Genomic DNA, 22,285 nt, shown 5'->3' with positions numbered 1-22,285 from the left:
GAAGATGAGAACTGCGGCATATTTTTGATTCAAACTTCTCATCTTTACACAACAACGGTACTCTGCTATTGTTGTCGTCCACTTCAGTCTTGGAACAGGCTGGAGTAGTGAAGAGCTGTCATGCGCTGCGACCTCGAAGCAGTGAGAGCCAGAGAGCCCGCACTGAGCCAGGAATTGTCCTGTGATTGTGCTACCAACCAATATCGCTCCCAGGTGATCACTCGGTTATATGTGGGAAATCTCTACAGCATGTCACAGTCGACAGCATAACACTCTCAGCCGACATAGTCATGCCATCAACCTCGCTGTATAGCCCGCCGCTTCCAGTCCATCCCGCTCCTTGTTGCCGGCTCCAGAACAGTCGAGCTCTCTATACCTTACATCGGGATCTTATTATGAGTTGTCGTCGTATACCGACAGGCACGGCTATAGTATGCGTTTCAGAATTCAACAGTCGTGACAATAGCTCGACGCCCTCGGATTCGGTTGGCGGTCTCGCATTCGGACGAGAGATAGTAGCGTGGGTTCTGAGGACAAGGACAGCCATCGAGGAACAGCGAGTAGGCAGATGGAAGAGACAGAGAGTTGCGTGTCTAGATACGATGATCCTGTTCAAGATCAAAGGCGCAAAGACGCTGCGATCTGGTTCACTTGATACGACTGCAGTGGGAAGAGGTTGTGGCGAATATGTCATCTATTCTCCAATCGATCACGCGAATGCTCACGGAGACCGCTCCAGTCGGCCTTTTGTCAGACTATTCTTCCTCTCGCGTGAACGATTCCCGTCGCACGCGGAAGTAGAACCCGCTGAGTCAGCCGCGCATTTTCATTCCGGGACTGAAGCTGCCCTTCCACGACTCCACCTTGTCCCTGAACCATCGTCCACGTTCCCTCCGGACGGGACGCGCTGCCTGGAATCCGAGCGTGGCAAATTTGCGCGATTCTGTCGGCGGCCATGAGGTCCACAGTGATGACCAGAAAGATCGCGAAGCAGTACTGCACAAAGGTCTGATTTCTCGCGACAGGACAGAGCTGAGTCCGTTACAAGGCACCGCCTTATCGAGCCAGATTCGGCAAGGAGAACGTCTGCAAACAAGCAACAACGTTCTCGCTGGGACGCCGATCATATCTCCGTGGTATGGTAATACGTTCACCATCGGGACATCCAGCTGTCCCGAGATTGAAGATGAACCGTCGCCTTGTCCTCTCCTCTGTGTGAGAAAAGACGCGCCACGCGAGCTAAACGGGTGAACCAGCACGCATCGCGAAGCCAGCTCCGCGGGACCTCCTGGACGCCCAAGGCGGAATTACCACTTCTGGTCGCATCGACATATATACCCTTTGCCTTGCCGTTGCTCACTGCACCGTTCAAACAGTTCATATCGTCTTTTCCCATCTCCCAACGGCATTCCTGTTCACACACTCTTTCAACGTCACTCCTTCATACATCACTATCAACCCCTCCTACACTCATTTCGATCAACACAAGGCTCTAGCTTACCACATTCGTTACTTGCAATCAACTCTACCAAATCACACCCTCAAGATGCACACCTCAACAGTTCTCGCTGTTCTTGCGACAGTCGCCAACGCAGCTTTCGCGCCTGCATACGATCCAACATCCTCGATCTCCAGCGTCGAGCAGGCTGCCACAGTTTCTGCTCCCGTCTATGATCCGACATCCTCAGTCTCCAGCGAGGAGCAGGCCGCCACACTGTCCGCTCCTGCCTATGACCCAACATCTTCAATCTCCAGTGCCGAAGCATCTGCGACTGCGCCGCTCTACCCAACCTTGGGCAGCCAGAACGCTGGTTTCAACTTCACTGTTTCCGCATCTGGCTCCACAAGCTGCACGGAATCCACGAACGGACCAGCAACTTCCGGCACCATTGTCACCATCCCAACAAACGTGCCAGCAGCTTCAACCACAATCATCACATTGGAGCAGGGCACTGTTGTAACAACTGTCTACGTGGTACGTCAATATTCCTATCGTAAGCTCATCGATCATAGCTAATCCATCTTCCTCTCAGCCATCGGCTACTTCTCAGCCTGCCGCCGGTTCTGACGCTCCGTCTTACCACAACACTGCCGCCCCAGACAACGGCTCTCCAGTTGATGACTCCACCCAGACTCAAGAACAAGATGCTCAAACTCCAGCAGCATGTATCGCCAGCACCGCGACCGTGACCGTCACCAACACCCAGACCATCACCGTCAAGCAGACCGGTGACGCACCATCCGCCGCACCCACCGGCGATGCTCCGACTCCGGATGATGCTCAGCCTCCCGTTGAGTCCCCAGCTCCATCCGCAGCTCCAACCGCAGCTCCCACAGACGATGGCTCCGAGCTCCCGCCAAGCATCATCACCCTCGAGCAATCTGCATCGGTCGCACCATCCACCGAGGACGCGGACGCCACTGTACCAGCAGCCTACTCCGCTGCCACCGAGGAGGCAGACGCCACCGTCTCAGCCTACTCAACCCAAGAGGCAGACGCCACCGTGCCCGTCTCGAGCGCAAATGCCGCGACACTGACCGTCCTGCCGCTCGCGGGCGCTGCTTCCAAGTCGATATCATACCAGAACGCTTCCGCTTCGACGACAAAGGCATACACCGGCCCATCATACGAGGGCGGTGCTTCCAGCTACGGAGTCGCAGGTCTGACTCTGGTCGGAGCATTGGCGTTGGTCCTGGCTTTGTAGGTAGTGAGAACGCAATGCTCTGAGAGCTATGTACATATTGATGAGTGCGCGGTGCGAATTAAAAGAATGATGGCATAGACTTGGTGTTTTTATCATTGGGTGGAGGGCGTTTATCGGGAGGAGGTGGCTGGCTGCCTTTTAGATTCCCTTGTTTGTAATCTCATTATCTATTTAACATGATGGCTCTGCATACGCTCCATTTCCCACGTGCTGTGAGGTGATAGACTATCTGTTGCGTTCAATGATGTGGTTTCATAATTCATACTTATTTGTAATAGTCATACTCGTGTGTGGTATCGAAGCTAATGCCTGTGTCTTGCATGTCCGTCGCTTGCAAGTATCCCATACCAACTCCGATGCAAATCCAAAATCAAAATCAAAGTCAAAAGCAAAACTTTTCTGCACACCTCATGCCACAATCCGCTCGCACGCCATGTCCACTGTCATACAACCATCATGAGATCCCTTCACAGCCTCGTCGTGCTTCTCCGCGCTCATGTCGCCAAGTGGTTGCTTGGTCGGTCGAGCATTGAAGGGAGCGCCGGCCATCGGTCTCCTCTCTGCCCGCAATGTGAACGCCAATCAATCGTCGTGTGGGTATCATCCAATCAGAACGCCGTGCATGCGAAGAACAAAAACCAAAAACTCCCAAGGATGTGATGTTCCACACCGTATGCTTTCACGCGTGCCTTGTTCGCACCTTTGCCGTCAATCTGTAATCCGAGCCACCTGCTTTACTTGATGTGAGGACAAGCAGGAAGAGGCTCCTTGGGCGCCACGGGTGTCCCACCCAACTGGCGCACCTGATCTTCGAGCTGCTTGGTACGCGCCTGGAACTTCGCGTAGATGTCGTTCGCATTAGTGTTCGCAGCGATGACCTTCTTCCTACGTCTGTCACTCGTATGACAGACTTCCTCGTAGTTTGACTGCTTCTCGAGCTGAGCTTCGAGCTCCTTGATTTTGGCAGCGTCCTCCAGGCGTCGTCGCTTCTCGAGCTGGGTCTCCTTGAAGGCGGCTGCGATGTTGCCGTTCTGTTGGAGATTGCCGATGCTGCCCTTCAGTGTAGCGTGCGCGGACTGCTCTGCTTTCAGGCTTTGCTCGGTCGCTTCCAGCCGCAGGTGCATAGCTCCGTGGCTCTTGGCCAGGCCCTCGAGACGGTCATTGAGACTCACGTTTCGCTCTTGATAGCCACGCAGTGTGTAGATATCCCTGGCGAGGCGCTGGTTGTGTTCGATTTCCAACTGCAAGTCACTCTCGGCACGCTCAGCGGTAGCTTGCGCGGTCTGCATGTCTTCGCGCAAGCGCAGCTCGATCTCTCTGAGCGCTTTCATCTCGGCCTTGAGTGACTGAACCTCGCTCGACGAAGCACTGCCCGGCGTGGCCATTCCCCCTTCCTTCCTAGCCTCCTCCGCACTCTCTTGGGCGATCTGCAAAGCTAGCGACACCTCCGAGTCGACGTTGGCATGGCTGTATTGGTCGGGCTCGTTCGTGGTTGTGTCACTTGGCTTAGTGTTGGCGATCTTCGCCTTCTTGCTCGTCTGAGAATCTTCCGACTCCTCGGGTGCGCCACTTGCTTGCTTGCGAGTTCGCTTCTTTGTAGGAGGATCATCATCGACCTCTGCGTCAGCCTCTGCGTCAGGCTCGTTGACGTCGTTAGACTTGCTGGCCTCGTTTGCCCTACTGGCCTCGAACTCCGTTTCGCGGGGCTCAGCATTCTCAAGGAAGTAATCAATGCAATCTTGTCTCGAACGAAGTGGAAAGACGGCAGCGATTGCCGCGAAAGAGAATCCAAGACCGCTGTAAAAGGCGTAATGCTCCGCTTCCGATTGTTGACGAAACAAGAGCACCTCCTCCTCGTCGAAGTCGTTCCAGAAGGTATCTGACTTCACCAGTGTAGAGCTGATGCCTACCAACCCGGCCAACCAGCTTGGCAGATCTCCATGCTTGTCTTCCTCGATCCAGTCGACCTTTGGAGTGAAGTTGTCGTGCGGATGAGGATATTTGATGATCACCATAGCCTCCAACTCAGCACGCACCACTTGCTGCGCGGGCTTGACGAGCGGGCTGGCGAGGAGCACGTTGAAGATGCCTTCGAAGATGCCCTTGTTTCCCATCGAAAGATCTTGGCAAACCATGAGCAGGAGTCTAGCACAGAATGCCAGACACGCCTCTTTGGTCATCGTAAGACGCTGATCTGGCTTGCTTTTGTTGACTTTGGTGACAAGCAACTGGGAGAAGAAGCCATCCTTGTTCTTCCGATAAAGATGGTTCGCCCACTTCGCCAATGTCATACCAGCCTCGGGCTCTCCGGATTGCGCTGCCATCGATGCGCACTTGAGGACGTAAAGCATGAGCTTCTCGGATGCCGCGATGATCGTCTGACGGTCCACGTTGGGCCAGCGCGCCGAACGTCCAGGTAGGCCACGAAAGAATTTCTCCAGAGAATTGTCGAAGCTCTCGTTACCAACGACGTCGAGCTTGAACTGGGCGACGAGAGGGAGAAAACCATTGCTCACAATGAAAGTCATAACTTGCTTCTCGAAATCCTCACTGGGATTGATAGACGTGAAAATGCCTCCGAGCACATCGCCTCGTAGTTGAAAGGATGCTTGCTGCGCTTGACCCGGCTGAGAATCGCCCAGGCCTGCGTTCATGGCCTCAGCCTGATTGTGCTCATCTTTCGAGTTGGCTTCGTCTGCCGTACGCACGTGGCCGGAGCTCTCTCCGCCGTTGTCCGCTTCACCATTTGCTCTCTGGCGTCCGCTTTTGGCGTGACGCGACTTGCGCGCGGGGGCCATGGTGCTTGAGTCCTGATGGCAGGCTGGGAGAAAGACCAGAAAGGCGCAAAGGATGCGAGATGAAGTCGGCTCGCAAGATTTCCCGCAGAGTCTATCGCCGTTCCGTGGCACCTGGAACGCTCGAGGTCGTAACTGGCCAGTGCACTTGGACACGCTTGTTGGTGGTGCAGGGGATTTCGATGTGCTGATGAAAGGACGCGGCAGGTCTCGAATGGCGCAAGCGACTCGACTCTGATGTGCTGAGAGTGCGCAAGGTCTTGCAACGGGAGTTGGCGCCGGAGTATGCTCAACCAGGCTAGACAAGGCCTGTTCTGCTGCAGGGCTGACTGCGTCCAGTGACGGTTTCGTAGGCGTGGAGTGGTGGAAGGTGGCACGACGTTGTGGATGATACACGGTCGATGAAGGTGAAGGGACGAGAGAAGGTGTTCCAAAAGTCGACGATGTCGTTGGAGGGGGGCTCATGAAGCAGAGGCTGAGTTTGCAGGCGGGCTACGTAACTTGCAACTCGCTGCGCGGTGGACGTGAATTGTGACTCCGCCTCAGGCAGAGATTGGCCGGCACGCGCACAAAACTTCGTCGCTCCCCAACTTTCTTTCTCTTCCTTTCTCTCTGCACCATGACTGCGCATCGACTCAGCGAGTCTTCCACACCACGCCAACCATATGTCGGAACTGTGCTTCTGTCATGGGTTCTTGTCGCCAGCGATGACAGGATATTCAGCTTTGCGCTGAGGTGATGCGCCCACTCTGTGGGACTTCACTGACGGCTTTATCTCTGTTGTCGGTGTCGATGGGAACAGGCACGAACCGAGATTCAACGGAATCCGGAACAGTATCACCCAAAGAGCACGAAAGCTGCAGAACGACCAGCGCCCGGGGACGAGGCAGCCTTCGGGCCCCTTCTCCGAATCCAATGAAATTTGGTCGGGCGTTCTTCTGTTGTCGCGCTCTGCCTGGGGTTCTTGTCGCCAGCGATGACAGGATATTCAGCTTTGCGCTGAGGTGATGCGCTCACTCTGTGGGACATCACTGACGGCTTTATCTCTGTTGTCGGTGTCGATGGGAACAGGTACCAACCGAGATTCCACGGAATCATTGCACACACACCCGAAACAGCGCCACCCACAGAGCACGAAAGCTGCAGAACGACCAGCGCCCGGGGAGGAGGCAGCCTTCGGGCCCCTTATCCGAATCCAATGAAATTTGGCTGGGCGTTCTTCTGTTGTCGCGCTCTACCTGGGGTTCTTCTTGGCGGCGATGACAGGATATTAGGCTTGCACTGGCTTGATGCGCTCACAACGTGGGTCGCTATTTTCCGGTATTATCTCTGTTGTCGGCGTTCTTGGGGGACTGGCTGCCACAAGGTTTTCGGTGCCACCAAGCTGAGAGCAGCGACAGATTGGTAGGCCGGCGCGGATCAAGGGCACACAGCTCTCCGTTTGTCCATTGGGCCGCTCTGTTGTTTGATGTTCTCTGGCTTGGGTTTTATCGGCGGCGACTTTGGGACATTAAGCTTGCACTGGCTTGATGCGCTCACAATGTGGGTCGCTATTTTCCGGTATTGTCCCTTCGTCGTGCCGATGGGGCGGGCTACGGTGCTGACATCGCTCACCGGAGCATTGAGCGACATACACGACGTGTCGCTCTGGTATGTTTGCTTCCTCATTAAAAGCGCGCGCCACATGGGCGCGCCGGCTGACCACCATCTAGGCCATCAGTACAGGAGCCCGAAAGCTCGTGGCTGGAGGCTTATCAGCATCAATGACCTCAATGCGTCGGCATACGGTCGTGAACTGTCTGCCGCATGACTTGACTCCTGTATCGCTGGAGTCCGAGTCGTTCATATGTTCGCAGCACTGCGCTTGACGAGCGGCTGCTGCTTCGAAATGACTGGCATGTCCGGACTGCGCATGACTTTGTTGCGGCGTTTCGCTCGTGCCGCCTTGCAATGAAATCGCAAGCAGATCTCAACACTCTGTTTCGTGATGGCGAGCGTCATTGTCCCACTCGGGCCGACGCTGTACTTTGATGTTGTCCATTGATGGACTGACAATAGTGGAAGTGAAGTCGGCGTGAAGGAAGCCTTCCCTGGCTAGCGCAACGTTACGTAACCAGGCGCGCCTACACCTTTGTCGCATGCCATTGTCTTTGTCGTGGAACAACACCGTACCCAGGTAGCATCATCATTCACCGCAATGGCCGACACAAAGCACGAAACAGGGACGGTGGAGATGCAGCCGTGGGATGCGAAGCAGTGTGAAGAGGCGCTCGCCCAGATCGGGAAGCTTCAGGCACAGGTAAATCGTCTCGTCCAGGTCTGAAGGACAATCCCGTGTAAGGTACTGATACAAAATTACAGATTGATGGTCTACGAACATGCATACCATCTATTGTCTCTCCACTGACTCAACGAGGAGCCGACAAGACTCAGCGATTTGCACAGCTACGAGCAGCCGCTGTCGGCACAAGTACGGACTTGCAAACTTTCAAGCAAGATTGGAGTTCGGAGCAGACCCAGTCTTTGCTTCAGAGAAGCAAGGACAGTCTACAGAAGAATCCGGATCTGAACAAGGCGGTGGAAGTGCCAATGTGGGGTTGGGGTGAGGATGGCGAGTCGTGAAATGTGGTATGTCATTATGCTGCTCCTCTCATCTATCGAACTTTTGGTCAAGACCTCCTCATTAACACTATCAGCCGGCATGAGTCTACCACAACATCTGCGGAGAGACATCATTACACGTTGCGGGTCTTCGTGTCGGGCTATCCCATACCATCTCTTGACACGTTCCATCTCCTTCTCGGTCGGTGGCCTGTCAAAACCGCTCATTACCACCAATAATCTTCGTCGTCGAACCCGTCAAACCTTGGATCGAATCCGCCGTTGACCAGAGGACGACCACCAACATGCTTGCCAGCCGATGGACTCACGGTCGACAACCACTTCCCGTCCCACGTCCGCCAACAGCTCGGGATGGATCGCTTGCCTCTCTCTCCTCTTGGCCTAGAAACGCACCCAAGTCAGCATGATCCTCGAACATCTCAACAACACCAACCACTCACCAATGTGCATCGGCCCAGAAGTCCTTGCGATGACCCAGATCAAAGTCCTCATACTGCCTCGTGCGGAAGTTGTACACATTCCCATCCTCCCTCTTCGCCCACGGCATACTCTTCAAATTCCCCGGCGGATACCAATCCATATCCTCAAATGCGCCCTTCGTCCACCCACCCGCCGCCTCTCTTGGCCACTGCATTCCCGTACTGGCCCAGTTTGTCCACCTCTCCCTCCCCGGCATTTCACGATGCAGCGTCCTCCGATCTCCATTCGCAACGACAAACACATCCGCGCCTTGGCCTGTGAACGCATCTTTCATACGGCCCATCGTACCGCGGCGAGCTCCATCGACAGGGCGGACGAAGTACTTCTTCGACTTGAACTTGGGAATTTTGTGGTTTCCTTGGTACCAACCTGGACCGGAGCGGCCGTGGGCGTTGTGGCGGATGAAGGGTTCTTCGCGCGGTGCGTGGCGGCGGTGTCCGAACTCGGGCATGAAGGGAAAGCCATTGTAGGCGTTGGTTTGGTATTCTTCGGCGTAGGCCTCGTTGTGGAAGGGTTGCGCCATCTGGGTGGAGCGGTGTGGTGAGGATGAGATGGGATGAGATGGTCGAGATTATTGGTGGAGCAGCTGGCCATCGTAGTATATTGGAGATATGGGAGAGTATGCTGGCGGCAAACATATCTGAGACAATGTTTTGCTGCAAACAAGTCCGAGCTTCGTTGTCCTTTGAGGTTGTTGAACTTCCCGTTTCGGCAAACTTATGGGTTTGCGAGATGTTTGCAGAAGCGCTTTCGCATCCCCTAGCAGGCACGAACACATCACCCTATTTCGCTTGCATGAGGTTTGTCACAGTCATGCTCGGCATCTGTATCGGACTCGATGGCCTTCGCGCGATCTATCCTGTCCCAATGATATCGTACAGTTCACGTATGCGTTCAATTCCTCTCATGACTCCTCGCTGATTCCAAGAGTGCTGTCAATCGACTCGCTCCATGTTCGTCGCCGGACTTCTAGTATCCCAGACCTTCTACACCACTTTCAATACGCTCCCAAGTCCTGCCCAGCCCTAGCCAGCGTCTCCCAGACTCTTCCAGGCAACTTGTATCTGATCAACCCCGCAAAGACCATGACGTCCTTTGCCGTCTGCACACAACGTTCGATCGTCTGAGCCTGCATTCCCGTCTCGAATTCCTGATGTCGCAGGCGCTCGACCTGATTGCTGCACGCAATGACCGTCCAAACCATGACGTGGCCGATCGTGCGAGCCACGGGCACGGGCATCATGTCGAAGGCTTGCGCTTTGCTGCGGATGGCGGAGATGTTGCCTCCGGTTTCGGTGGGGATGACGTCTGATAGAGCGACGGCCTGGGAGTTGTGTTAGTGATTGAGGATATGACGAGGTGAAGATTGGGAGAAACTCACATCGACGACAGAAGCCCACTGCCCGGCTTCAAGTGCCTGTCGGGCCTTCGCTAGCAATAGGAGAACGTCGCAAGAGTCGCTGTATTTGCGATCGATGCGGTTGAGGTACATTGCGTCGCTGTTGTACAATGATTTGATATCCTTCGCAAGCTGCACGGGATCATCGATGGCGGTCAGACTGAGACTTGTCTGGTTCTGGCTCTGGTCCTGGTTGTTCTGATCGTCGGTATTGCGTGGCTTCAATGGTATCAAACGCGCTGGCTGATCGCCAAGTTCGGTAGTAAGCGCAAGAGACACTGCATCATTGACCACCTGGTAAACCTTTTGGTAGTCTTCTGCCAAGTGGTACAGCAAAGAAGCGTCGGTCGTACGTCCCTGCTCGTCTGCTGTTCTCGCGGCCACAAGCGTGATGTGCTTAAGAAACTCGCGCTCGTTGTCGATCTTGATCAGCCTGAGACGCTGATCGATCGCGCCTTTGATGCGCTGACCATCAGCACGAATGTCGCCCAAGAGCTGCGCGAACTCGCGAGTCTCCAGTACCACCTCAGTGAGCGCTTGGTGGCAGAGCTCACGTTGCGCCTTGCCAAGTTCGCCAGTCAAGTCGGCATTCAAGCAGATTAGGGTGATGTAGTCTACCGCGGCGGTAGCGTTCGCAGTCCTGAAGTCGCGAGTATACAGCCCGATCATGCTGCCGAATGCGATTTGAGATTGCTGGCGGGTAGTGTAGGTGAGCAGGTCTTCGCTGTTATTGATGTCGCTCACGCGAAGGAGTCCGTAGTAGTCGAGACCAATGGCAAAGTGCACGGCCGACAGGTAGTTGTGAGGGTATAGGTCCGCGACAGCTTTCTCGAACAAGCCTGCGAGGATTTGCATGAAGAAGAGCGTGCTTTGAGCGTTGGCAATCTCGTTTCCAGGACCAAAGTACCGCTCTCCAACATCCCTGACGGACTGACGAACCTCTGCGAGACTGAATGCTTCATGAGCAAACTCGTCGACTCGGTTGTACTCTCGCGCCAGGGAGAATTGCAACCATAACCAGTCCATCATGTCATTGGCAATGCCTTCCAAGCTCCGTCGGCCCAAATCGCAACGGCCGATAATCTTGTAGCATGTCATGCGGTAGGGATCGATGGAGTCTTCCGGTGCTAAGCGTACTCGTTGAGAATATTCGTTATTGATTCCAGTCTGAAGGTCCGGCGGCAATCGGTGGTCGTCGCTGGCCACGTATGCTTTGAGATAGCGCATGAATTGTCGATCGATCTGGCGGAATGCTGCAATGTTGTCATCAACGTACTGGAGCGCCTCGTTGAACAGTCCACACCGGAGGAGGTAGAAGATGATGGGCCAGCAGTAGTCTCCGTTCAGCTCCTGGAGTACCTCAAGGTCCGAGCCAAGTTCTTTGCGTGCGGCACAGACTCTGACAAAGCCTTTCACTCTGGCCAAAGCTGTCGGAACACCTCCCATATTGGCTTCCCGGGGGTTCTTGCTCACTGTCGTCTCGACCTTTTCGAGGTACATGACCTCCAAGTATTTGCGCGATCCTTCGATGATGCGCTTGCGGATGGCGATGTTGGCCGCGGAGTTTTCATTGTCATCGAGATATGCCTGAGCATATTGTCGCTCGCGGACCACACCACGCTCGGAAATGTTCTCCTTCGTGACATCCTCTCCTGTCATGTAGACAAGTGCCTTGAAAGCAGACACCAGCAGTTTGTCGCCCTCGCCCTCGGATTCTTCTTCAACCTTCGCAAATCTGGTAAGGAGCGGGTAGGCCTTCTCTTGCAAGCGAGCAACATTGAGATCTTTCACCTTGTCCGAGTATTTCTCCTGCTTCTTACGCAAGATGCCATCCTCTGGAGCTAGGCGGAAGCCCTCAGCAGGTGCTTTATCCGCGACATCGGCAAATACGCTGCTCCTTCCACCACGCGAACCTGCAGTTCCAATGACAGACCTGGCCATTCCTGAGATCCCAAAGCTCGACTGGCCGGCTGCTGTCGAAGCCCTTCCGACACGTCTTGATGACCGTCCAAATGTCGATCTTCCCCCAGCTGTAGCCTGCTCGTCCTGAGATTGCGGCCGCTTCAGTCCAAAGTGCTCGTAAATTCTCTGGCGATGCGCATCCCAGTCCACACCATGCAGTCGTTCCTCAATCATCTGATCAAAGTCATCATGCGCCCTTTGGATATGGCTCTCCACCATCTTCTGGAAGTCGCTCTGATATGTTTGTGCCAACGTCTCTTTCACTCCTCCAACAGGAATCTCAGCTGGTTGCGGCTGCGAGGTTCGGGGACCGACCAGATCGTCCAGGTCACGAAGCGCTTGGCTGGTGTTGACGCCCGAGGCGGAGAGCAGATAATGGGCACGCGCATCTGTGAAGCCCTTCCCAAGGTTGCGCACCTTGCGGGCGATGTCTTGCAGGCCGAGTTGTAGCTGCGGTTCATCGTTGTTTGTTCGTTTTGTGCCGCGTTCGAGGAGCGCCTGAAAGTATGCTGGTGCTGGCGCCGGAGGGCCCTGCGCGGACTGTCCAAGCTGCGACATTGTATGGCCCAACGTATTGTGATGCCAACGGGAACGTTGTATGTTTGTGGATGGTCGATGGGCGGACGCGAATTGAGCTAGCTCTCGGCTCGCGTATTTTTCCCAGCTGTCGCTGAAAGTCACTCTGGCTCGTAATTGTCTTGGGACTGAGGCTGAATTTACTCGAGCGAACCGACAATAGATCCAAAGCAGCTTTGAGGAATCACTTGGGTTGTCACGCCATCGTTATAGATTGAGAAGCATTGAAAGTCAAGTCACTACTAGGTAGGTACCTTAGGGACTTTCGTTCACGTTGTGGGGACTGAACTTTCATTGCACACTATGCTGCCGACACTGACGACTGTTTCTCATGCCATTGACTCCGGGAAGCAGAACGCTCAGGATATTCATACAGCATAAACACATGTTCCTCGCTTGGAAGACCTCCTCGCCCGCACGGACATTTCCGAACGCCAGAGGGCCATGCTGGCAACAAGCCATCTCTCTGGTATGCCATAACCGCCCCAATCGTGCCCCTCAATGGCACGTCCTTCTCGAGACCCGGGCTTCGTGACACCGCAACAATCAAACCATAAGCCTTCGTGTGAAGCCTTACTATGGCCGCCAGCTCTGACCGCGGTTTCCGTTGTCCCGGTATCTGCCTCGTCCGCCATCATCGTATCGATCCCGCCCACCTCTGCCACCTCCGTTGTAAGATTGTCTCCCGTCTGAGTAGGACTGCTGCGGACGACGCTGGTTGTTGTAGTAGTTGTCCCCATAGCCACCACGGTCTGCCTTGGGTCCAGCTGGGAAAGATCCAGCAGAATCGTTGTAGCCACGACGACGCTCTTCCCTCTGACGGTCCTCGGCTTCACGAGCCTGAGCATGTTCATCGAGCTCCATAACGTCGTCGACCACGATTGGATCTTCCTCGGTAGGGGCTGGCAGATCCAATGGCTGTTGTTGTTTGGCGCCGCGGAATGTGCCAGTACCGCTAGATTTCCAGTAGACGTGGAGCGTACGGCCGTCCGCCTGAAAGTCTCAGTCAATTCCTTTCCCCTAGATGTCCCAACTCCAGATGTACTCACCTTCTTGCCATTGAAAGTCCCAATCACCGTCTCAGCTCCCGTGCGCTCGATGAAGGTCATCTCGGCAATCACTGTTGGCTGCGCGGCTACGAGCTTGCAGTCCGACATTTGTCCGCCCACATCCAACATGACGCTTTCGATATCCGCGGCCGTGGTTCCTGGAGCGAAGTTCTCCGCGATCACAACATGTGGCCCTCCGGCAGCGCCCCTAACGTTGAACCCGGCGGCACCTTGTTCCTGGACCGCGCCGAAACCATTGCTCTTAGGTTCGCCGATGAGGTCGGAGGAAGGCTGCGCGTAGGTTACGTTGGAGAGGCGGCTGGTGTCGGCGGCCTGGACGGGACGGGTTGCACGGGGTTGCCGTGCGTTTCGTGGTGCCGGAGCAGATTGTGTGCGCGTGAGGGAAGCTGGACGCTGCTAAGAGAGGTGAGTACGGCAGCCAGACAGGTCGTTCATCTGCGGTCGCGTACCTTTGCGACACCGACTCGACTCGCTAGACTAGCTGGCTGCGCAGGTTTGGCACGAGGTCCCGTAGGCGTCCTTGAGCGAGCCTTTCCGAAGATCTCTTGCGCGAGGATTTCGGCCTGGCGCTTCTTACGGCCTGGCGACAGGAATGGTCAGTATGCGGGGCCAAGACATCCTCGAGCGGTTCTCTCACTTTGCTGGAGCAGCTGATCGAATGACGGAGCGGGTTTGTTGGCGGCCATTGTGAGTATTGATGGATGGATGGGAAGCTAGAAGTGAAGTGTTCGGAGTGGTGGTGCCTGTGTTGTGTCTTGCAAACGAGGTAGAGTTGTGGAGCTCAAAGGTGGTGGAGAGTGAGAGGTTGGAGAAGTTCAAAGATCAACGCGATCCGTCGCTTGTCACGCGCTAGGTCTGGGGCCGGACTCAGGTCCGTCACTTCCAGGTTCGTCCACGGTCCATCTCACCATCACCAAGACCGACATTGTATCAGCAACATGAGCGCAGCGTGCGAATATGGCCGAGTCTTTTCAGGAGATGATTCGAACCTGCCGCTGGAAGACTGTTGTAGAACCTCATACGGGTCGGTCTGTCATTCTCGTTCCGAGCTCTAATCCGTCGCGCTCATCCAATGGCTCTCTCCGAGCGTCAGCATCTTTGCTGGCGAGAATGGCCATTGACTCTCGTCACCGCATGAAGTTGAGCACAGAGGCGTAGTCCGTCGGGGCATCGTAGCCGGCGAGGCCGGTCATGGGACGGGAGCACCCAACACAAAGTCTTCCATGGCTCAATTCAGGCACCTGCCATCTAAATGACACGTTGACCTCTCACCAATACAAGCCTTCCCCTGAAGCATTTCAACGCTGCTCGCTCAAGGCATCTCCTCTCGAGGTCCGCTCCTAATGATCAAGCCGTCACACTGCCCATCGATATCATCCGATTCGATACTGTCTGCGAGCGAGATCATGGCCGCCCTGGGTGATCTGATTCACAGCCATCGCCCTGCTTATTATGAGCGGCTCTCGAAGGCGTCGTATCTCGTACGCCTAGCTAGAACGCTTCACACGCCGCGGAAATGCTTCACGCGTTCATCCCCGCGTGGGCTTCCCCTTGGAATCGATGTGGTGTGTATATCGGACACGCACAATTCGACGCCCGCATTACCGCCTGGCGATCTTCTCATTCACGCGGGAGACATGACCGCAGGTGGCTCCGTCGAGGAGCTTCAAGGGCAGCTCGATTGGCTGAACCAACAGCCTCACAGGCATAAGGTTGTGATCGCGGGGAATCATGATATGGCTTTGGACAAGCAAAAGGCCGCGGAGCTGGGGGAAACTCGCTTCCGCGGGCGATCGCTACGCTGGGGATCTGTCATCTACCTGGAGCACTCGGCGACCACTTTGAAGTTCCCTGGAGGCATCAGTCTGAAAGTCTACGGACAGCCGGAGACCAGAAGGAATGGTTCCTGGGCCTTTCAATACGATCGAGACACCGACGTCTTTACGAATCGGATTGCAGAAGATGTCGACATACTGGTCACGCACTCACCGCCACGGTTTCACCTCGATGAGGCTGGGCAGGGCGATGGATTCCTCTTGCGCGAACTTTGGCGAGTCAAACCCTTGCTCCATGTCTTTGGCCACATGCACAATGGTTATGGCCAAGAAAGGCTTTCACACGACCTGTTCGAACGTCATTACGCAGACATATGCGAAGGAAAGGCTGGTCTTTGGGCTCTGTTGCGGATGCTCATCCTACTGCTTCAGATGCTGGTGACTATTACGGATCACGAGCTCGAACAGACTGTTTTGGTCAATGCAGCTGCTGTTGGAGGTCCACGGGACGCAGATCGACGACCTGCGCAGGTTGTACATCTGTAATGGCGATGCCAGACCAGTGGATCATTCGATTCTAGTGCGGCGGGCCCTTGCTTCTTTACCATCCCTTGCTTCAATGGCTTTACAGTTCTCGAATGTCCTTCGACCGCATCATTGTTCACAGATATCTCCCCAGGACACAAGCCGATACGAACCACCATCGGCCACGAGGTCACGGTCTACATCCCCCCTGGACTGCTATCGTCCGCGTTCACGGCTTCGCCACCATGCTGTGCGGGCTCAGGAAGATCTGCTTCGTGATCGGAGTCATGGCAATCCTCATAGTCTGGTCATCGTGGACGTCGGTCGAATCAGTGGCAGGATGGAGACCGGATTTGACCAAGGTGGACCTGAAAAATCCCGTAAGGGCACTCTCCGAAACGCCTGAGACTTCACCGTCAAGAGAGCATGAGCAGTCCGGAAGAGAGGAAGAGGTGTTTGCGAGCGGGATAGAGAGCGACGTGGCAAAGGCAAAGAAGGAAAAGGAAAGGAAAGAGGCCGGGGGGCTGAGGTCTGAAGCTGGAGAGGAGAAGGCCAAGAACACAAGCGAGGCGAAGAAACCAAACGATGCCGATCAGAAAAGTGATGGCAAAGGGAGGCCCCAAATGCCCCATACGCCAGGTTATCCTGAACCGGATCCTAATGACGAATTCAACGAGATCAAGTTCAAGTTTCAAAACGATCTGGAGACATTCGCCATGCCCGAGTTTGACGCCCGCTTGCTCCGCCGATACAAGCCTCACAACTACCATGGGCCAGGGCACGAGACGTTTGCGACTGTGTACGCCACTCGGAATGCGACACTATACGATCCTTACTTTGTCGCAGCCCAGCAAATGGCGTATCGTCTTCTATGGGATCCCAATTCAAAGTCCATCGAGCATCCCTTGACGGTATTCGTCGCTCCCTTCGTCGAACAGAATAAGCGGGATCTGCTTCAAGCGGCAGGCGCTATCGTGCGTGAGCTTGATCTCCTCGAATGGCACCCCGAGGCGCAGACATACGCACGCTGGCGAGATCTCTTCATGAAGCTCAACATGTGGGAGCAGACCGACTTCTCACGAATTGCTTTTCTCGACCTAGACGCTTTCCCAGTGGTAAACATCGACAAGATCTTTGACATCGCGCCCTCGAAGAAATGCGACAAGTCAAAGCTTTCTGACGACGACAAGTCGAAAGTCAAGGACATTTGCAAATACACCTTTACGGGTACCCAAGTTCCTGGCTACGGTATCAACGTCGGAGTCATGGTCTTCTCGCCGAACAAGGCCATGCACATGAGACTGTTGCGCTTGATGAGGGACGAAGACAAGTATGACAGCAAGATGGCAGAGCAGGCATTCCTGTCGTATGCGTATTCGCCAGAAGGTCCGTTCTCACCGAGTTTTATCTCCCGCGAGTGGAACGGATATTTCCCGCAACCTGGCGATGAAGGTGCTTTCAAGATCGTCCACGAGAAGCTGTGGTCCAATATCGCGCAGATTCCCTGGGCCCGGGACTATTTCAATGGAACATGGACGAATTTGCTGGAATTATACGCGAGCGAGTCGTTCGTCGAGTTGAGAAAGGCAGATGGATTGAGAGAGTACTAGACTGCGATCTGAAGAGTTCACTGGGTGACAGCACAGCGTTCCTCGGGCGTGAGATATATCAAGCAGAGGGTTGGATCGCGACCTTGTTGGTCCACTGGATAGTGGGAATCCCGGTGTACAGAATCTGTCTCATAAAATAACGACACACTTCGACACATTTCGGACTTTCCAAGAAGAAGCGGCGACCGCTTCCAGCGATTCGCGTCGCGAAGCCCTTCTCTGCGTTTTTGCGGAATTGTGGCGGACCGTGAGGCTGGGCGTTATTGCCTTCATGGCAAATCTTTTAGATGTCACTGCCCAATGCTGCAATGACTGACATCCACACCAGGAAAGCACATGCACTGCCGCCTAGCTACCAGATTCCAGGGCAGTCAACAACGCGAACCTTCTCCAGACAGGTTCAGCGCCGAACTCGTCGAGCGAAACAATTGCAACCTTAGACGACGAGCATGACCTGAACACACGGTGACCATGCCACAACGAGAGGACATTACCACACCACAGCTCGAACGTGGCGATGGGTTCTCATTTTCGCCTTCGCCCGCTCGAGACGCTCTGCAAGGTACTTGGCTCGATGGACCGCTGACAAAACCGTCTGACATTTCGACAGGAAACCTAGATAACACCCTGTCTTTGACTCACAAGAAGTCGTGGTTCGGCAGCGCTCGTGAGACTTTGTCCCGCGGCGCCTTGTCTGCAAAGGGATATATCGACGCACTGCGTGGGGAGACTTCCAGCCGAGCAGGCGATGAGTAAGTCTGATCGTAACCTCAGTCTTTGGTCTGGCTCAAGGTGCTCACCCGTCCCAGCAGCATTTTCGAAGACCGTACCGATGCCATCCTCGCCGAAGAAGATTCCGTCGGCGACAGTGCACAGGACACGAGCTCCCTCACGCCGCTCCGCCCTTGCAGCGACCGCCAACGCAGCTTCACGCCCAAGACCGCAATGACTTCGCTCCGCCACCACGTCCATATGAGCTCCAGATCCCGTCAGAAGCGCGGTGCTTTGGCCGAAATCACGGGAAATGAAGTCCAGTCCAAGTATGGAGGTGCCGGAGCAGAAAACTTCGATCTGGAAGGTCAGGATAGCGAGGACACCTCTCGGAAAGGCGAAAGCAACGATCTACCAGCCAAAGGCCACGGACGCAAGTCGAGTCTGGGCAAGAGTCTAGTTGGAAGCATTCGACGCATGACAACCTCACCTCGCAGTGGCTCGCCAGCCAGAATGAGCCGTCCCTCGCCCACGAAAGCGGCTGCTGAGGTGCCGCTTCCGTCGTCACCGATCAACATTCCTGCTCCATCTCTGTCTCTCGATCTTGAGCATGGTGCATTGATGCCGTCGAACTTTGGACAATCGCCGCCCGAAACGCGCGCAGATGGATTGATCGGGCTCGCGACTCCAGGCAACGCAACTACAATCAAATCTCCGACCTTTTACATTTGTGTGGCGACTGAAGGACCACTCAACAATGTCAGCTCCACAATGCGGAAGCCAGTATCGCCCTTTGCAGACTTCCTAGCGGACGAGTCTGGTATTGTCCCGCAGGATCATGTACCTACCACTCCGATGCCTGGATCCACGTTCAACTTCGAGTTGGATGGAGCGAAGATGGAGGCGACGTCCGAGCTCTTCGAGAGAAGCGTCGATCGGGCGGGAAAGAAGACCGCGAAATCTTTGAAAAGGATGATCTCACTCGACGGCATAGCCAAGCAGGGCAACGGCAATTCCGTCGAGACAACAGATTCCGTTGGTCCTGGTCTCCTAGGACCAGGAGTGCCAAAAGAACTCCGGCATGAGAGCTCGTTAACCACGATCGAGTCTTGTCCTACCGACATGCCCAACCTCACTCGTCAGTTGGCCCGACTGCAAGATCCCGAAGCCGGCCACCGCGATCCGAAAGATGGCGAGTGGAAAAGCGACGATCCTTTCGCCCCAGGAAATGTGATTGGTGATGTTGGACGGTCTCCCTCGTCGGATAGAGACATCAAGCTGCCATTTCGTCCCAAGATCATGGTACATGCTGTGGACTCGCTTGAGCCTCGCACTGTGAGTGACGAGCCGACTGTGCTCAACACTTCGACCGAGGTTGAGGACGTTGCTGGTAAGTAATATCCTCGCAGTCCTTCGAGGGATGCCACTAACCATGCAGCAGTCTATCAGCTGTCCAAAGAGTGTGTATCCCACAAGCATGTCGAAGATGCGGACGACTGCAAACCATGGCCTGTTTATCGATCAGTAGCAGAGGAGCTCCACGTGCTGAAATCGCGCACCAACTTTCGGGACTCTGAGCTGTCCGGATCAGGCGACTATGACGACTTCAACATCAGACATATGTTCCCGGCTCTCATTGATCTCGACGATGTTGCAGTGTACGATGATGCTCGGTCCGACGGTGTTAAGACTGAGCCTCTTTCAGGCGTTGACACGGAAGACTCGTCACGGTCGCCTGTGCAGCTGATGTCTAACGTCTACAAGCGGATTTCCACCTCGCAAACTCCCAGTCCAGGTCGCAGTCGTGCTAGTACCACTCACTCGACGGATGTTGGAGACGTGTTTTGGAACTTCGCGGTGAGAGACTGGGTACAGGCTGGCCCCGAAGGACACTGCATGATCTCGAATGAGGGTCCATCCCCTAACCAGGCCATTGCAGAGAGGAGCCAGAGATCTTCAGACCAGAGCCAATTTGACCGAACAACGCCAGACGTGAGTCCTTCCGTCAGCAGTCCTGGTATAGGCAGCCGCCTGGAACACGACCTGAAGAGATCAAACCGCAACATGCGATACAACGCTTTGTTCGACTCGCATTCAACTCCGCGACACGAGTTCGACGCCGATGCGTCCGAAGTCATCCAGCCGCTTCGCCCAAATCTCCAGCTGGTCACAGGCAACCTTGCGAATGGCAGCAAGTCGAGCATTTCCTTGATCGGCTACGTGCCCAACAACTCTTCCGAATCGGACCTTGGCAGCAAAGGAGACGAGGCTTCTGATCGCTGCGAGCGGCGAAACGACTCTCTCACGCAAACGTCTGAAGAGCTTGAGAAGAGCTTGCAGCAGGCGATTGCAGAGCACTACGTCTTCCAGGTCGCCATGGCGGGCATGGGTACGGGCGAGCAGTACGAAGACCTGCCTGATTTACCGACATCTGCATCGACAGCAGCCGTGGGATCCGAATTTCATTGCCGCCTCGAAGGATATGAGAGTCTGCCGAGCAGCGCTATCTCCCCTGAAGAAGCGCAATGCAAGAGCGATGTCGGTCTTCTCGAGCAAGGCTACAATGATGAAGACGAGGACGTGATCCACGATTCCGACTTCCAGCTCACCAACAAAGGCCAGCCGAAGGAAGTTGACACTCTCGACGAAGCGCTGGAAATGTTCCGAACCTACAGCCATTCGCAGCAGGAGCTTCATGAACAGTACATGGCTTCTGAGAACGGAGCAAATGAGGACGCCATTTCGCCGGTTCGTGAGGGATCCTGCGAGGCGGCTTCCTCTCCGAGCACACCGAGTTCTGTTGGGAAGAATCGACTTCCGGCGATATACCACAGTCAGAGAGGAAGGAAGAATTGATTGGAACAGAAGGTCTTGGACATCATCCCATATTTTTATCAGCAGCACGGCATTGCACTTCTCGACTCGAGTGAGATAACAACGGGCTCACTTACATTGCAGCAGCGGTACATAGCAGCAATTGATTCATCAGCTTTACTTGTGGTCAATAGTTGGATCTCATTCATACGGTACACTCGAGCTGGCACGAGACCCCAAGAGCGGTGTAGGCTTTCGACGTCATGAGGCCAAGGACGAGCTTATATAGCTTCAATTGCCGATACCGCTTATCGTTGCCATTGACATCGACATTGTGACTCGGCACATCCCATACGTTCTCTCTAGCAGTGTCAGCAAGCACGTCCACGAGGGGTTGCAACATTATACAAGTTGTGCGATACACTCCAAGCCCATATTGACCTCTCCATTCCAACTCAAAAGTCCACGCCAACGACACCACCAAAATGCCCAAATCCGCCTCCTTCGACGTTCTAGGAACCTGTTTCGAGTTCGAGCCCGCCATTAAAATAATCCAGTCCCGCCTCCAAAAACAACTCACCGCCCACTCCCTCGACGCCACAACTCTCTGCTTCTCCTGGTTCTTCGCCGCCCAGCGCGACTTTACCTACACCTCCCTCTGCGACAGCTACACGCCCATTGCCAAGATTCTCCAATGCACATTCAAGCGTGCCTGCGCCGTGGTCGGCATCCCATTATCCGAGGTCAGCGACGAAGACGTCGCGGCTGTGATGCAAGCCGTCAAGAACCTCTCCCCACGACCTGGTCTGAAAGTCTGTTTTGACGGACTGAGAGAGGCAGGGTGGGACGTCTACGGCGTGACGAATGGAGGCAAAGAGACGAGTTTGCGGTACTATGAGCTCGCGGGCATTGAGCTCGACGGCGAGCACTTGCTCAGTTGCGATGAGATTCAAGTCGCGAAGCCGGATGCGAGGATTTATGCGAGGACGAATGAGTTTTTGAGTGAGAGGGGTTTGGGCGCAAAGGGCGATGGGGAGAGGTGGTTTGTGGCGGCGCATGCGTGGGATTTGTTGGCGGCGAGGAAGGCGGGGTTCAAGACAGCGTATTTGAGATTTGAAGAGTGGGATGGGGTGGAGGAGGTTTTTGGGACGTTTGATGTGGTGGCAGATGGGATGGAGGAGTTATTGGAGAAGATGAAGAAGGTCTGAGAGACTGCAATCTCGGCGGTCGGAACGATGAGC

The 22,285-nt window shown here is 54.9% G+C and overlaps 8 protein-coding genes across 8 annotated transcripts; 4 read left to right on the top strand and 4 right to left on the bottom strand.

Annotated features, from left to right (window-relative positions):
- Positions 1-3,439: 3,439 nt before the first annotated feature.
- Positions 3,440-5,503, bottom strand: MYCGRDRAFT_91905 (uncharacterized protein; the record flags this gene model as incomplete). Its single annotated transcript, XM_003853915.1, has 1 exon — positions 3,440-5,503. One exon carries the CDS (start codon positions 5,501-5,503, stop codon positions 3,440-3,442), a length of 2,064 nt encoding a protein of 687 aa, XP_003853963.1.
- A 1,839-nt stretch (positions 5,504-7,342) lies between these two features.
- Positions 7,343-9,125, bottom strand: MYCGRDRAFT_91904 (uncharacterized protein; the record flags this gene model as incomplete). Its single annotated transcript, XM_003853914.1, has 3 exons — positions 7,343-7,520; positions 8,366-8,503; positions 8,563-9,125. The coding sequence occupies 3 exons, from the start codon at positions 9,123-9,125 to the stop codon at positions 7,343-7,345; spliced, it is 879 nt and encodes a 292-aa protein (XP_003853962.1).
- Positions 9,126-9,599: 474 nt separating this feature from the next.
- Positions 9,600-12,533, bottom strand: MYCGRDRAFT_70159 (uncharacterized protein; the record flags this gene model as incomplete). Its single annotated transcript, XM_003853913.1, has 2 exons — positions 9,600-9,926; positions 9,984-12,533. 2 exons carry the CDS (start codon positions 12,519-12,521, stop codon positions 9,600-9,602), a joined length of 2,865 nt encoding a protein of 954 aa, XP_003853961.1.
- Positions 12,534-13,587: 1,054 nt separating this feature from the next.
- MYCGRDRAFT_103845 (uncharacterized protein) lies at positions 13,588-14,390 on the bottom strand (the record flags this gene model as incomplete). The annotated part of the gene is made up of 3 exons (XM_003853912.1): positions 13,588-14,005; positions 14,059-14,189; positions 14,247-14,390. Coding segments are annotated over 3 exons (597 nt in total), but the record flags the coding sequence as incomplete, so codon positions are not given.
- A 625-nt stretch (positions 14,391-15,015) lies between these two features.
- On the top strand, positions 15,016-16,351 carry MYCGRDRAFT_70157 (uncharacterized protein; the record flags this gene model as incomplete). The annotated part of the gene is made up of 1 exon (XM_003854269.1): positions 15,016-16,351. One exon carries the CDS (start codon positions 15,016-15,018, stop codon positions 15,928-15,930), a length of 915 nt encoding a protein of 304 aa, XP_003854317.1.
- A 181-nt stretch (positions 16,352-16,532) lies between these two features.
- MYCGRDRAFT_38713 (uncharacterized protein) lies at positions 16,533-17,519 on the top strand (the record flags this gene model as incomplete). The annotated part of the gene is made up of 1 exon (XM_003854270.1): positions 16,533-17,519. One exon carries the CDS (start codon positions 16,533-16,535, stop codon positions 17,517-17,519), a length of 987 nt encoding a protein of 328 aa, XP_003854318.1.
- A 471-nt stretch (positions 17,520-17,990) lies between these two features.
- MYCGRDRAFT_91900 (uncharacterized protein) lies at positions 17,991-21,086 on the top strand (the record flags this gene model as incomplete). The annotated part of the gene is made up of 4 exons (XM_003854271.1): positions 17,991-18,081; positions 18,139-18,271; positions 18,329-19,620; positions 19,672-21,086. 4 exons carry the CDS (start codon positions 17,991-17,993, stop codon positions 21,084-21,086), a joined length of 2,931 nt encoding a protein of 976 aa, XP_003854319.1.
- Positions 21,087-21,529: 443 nt separating this feature from the next.
- Positions 21,530-22,252, top strand: MYCGRDRAFT_39493 (uncharacterized protein; the record flags this gene model as incomplete). The annotated part of the gene is made up of 1 exon (XM_003854272.1): positions 21,530-22,252. One exon carries the CDS (start codon positions 21,530-21,532, stop codon positions 22,250-22,252), a length of 723 nt encoding a protein of 240 aa, XP_003854320.1.
- Between the last annotated feature and the right edge of the window lie 33 nt (positions 22,253-22,285).

The sequence above is a fragment of the Zymoseptoria tritici genome, chromosome 3 (assembly GCF_000219625.1).
Source record: "Zymoseptoria tritici IPO323 chromosome 3, whole genome shotgun sequence".
NCBI lineage: Eukaryota > Fungi > Ascomycota > Dothideomycetes > Mycosphaerellales > Mycosphaerellaceae > Zymoseptoria > Zymoseptoria tritici.
Note: the sequence above shows the minus strand (reverse complement) of the source record. Positions and strands in the feature narration are given on the sequence as shown.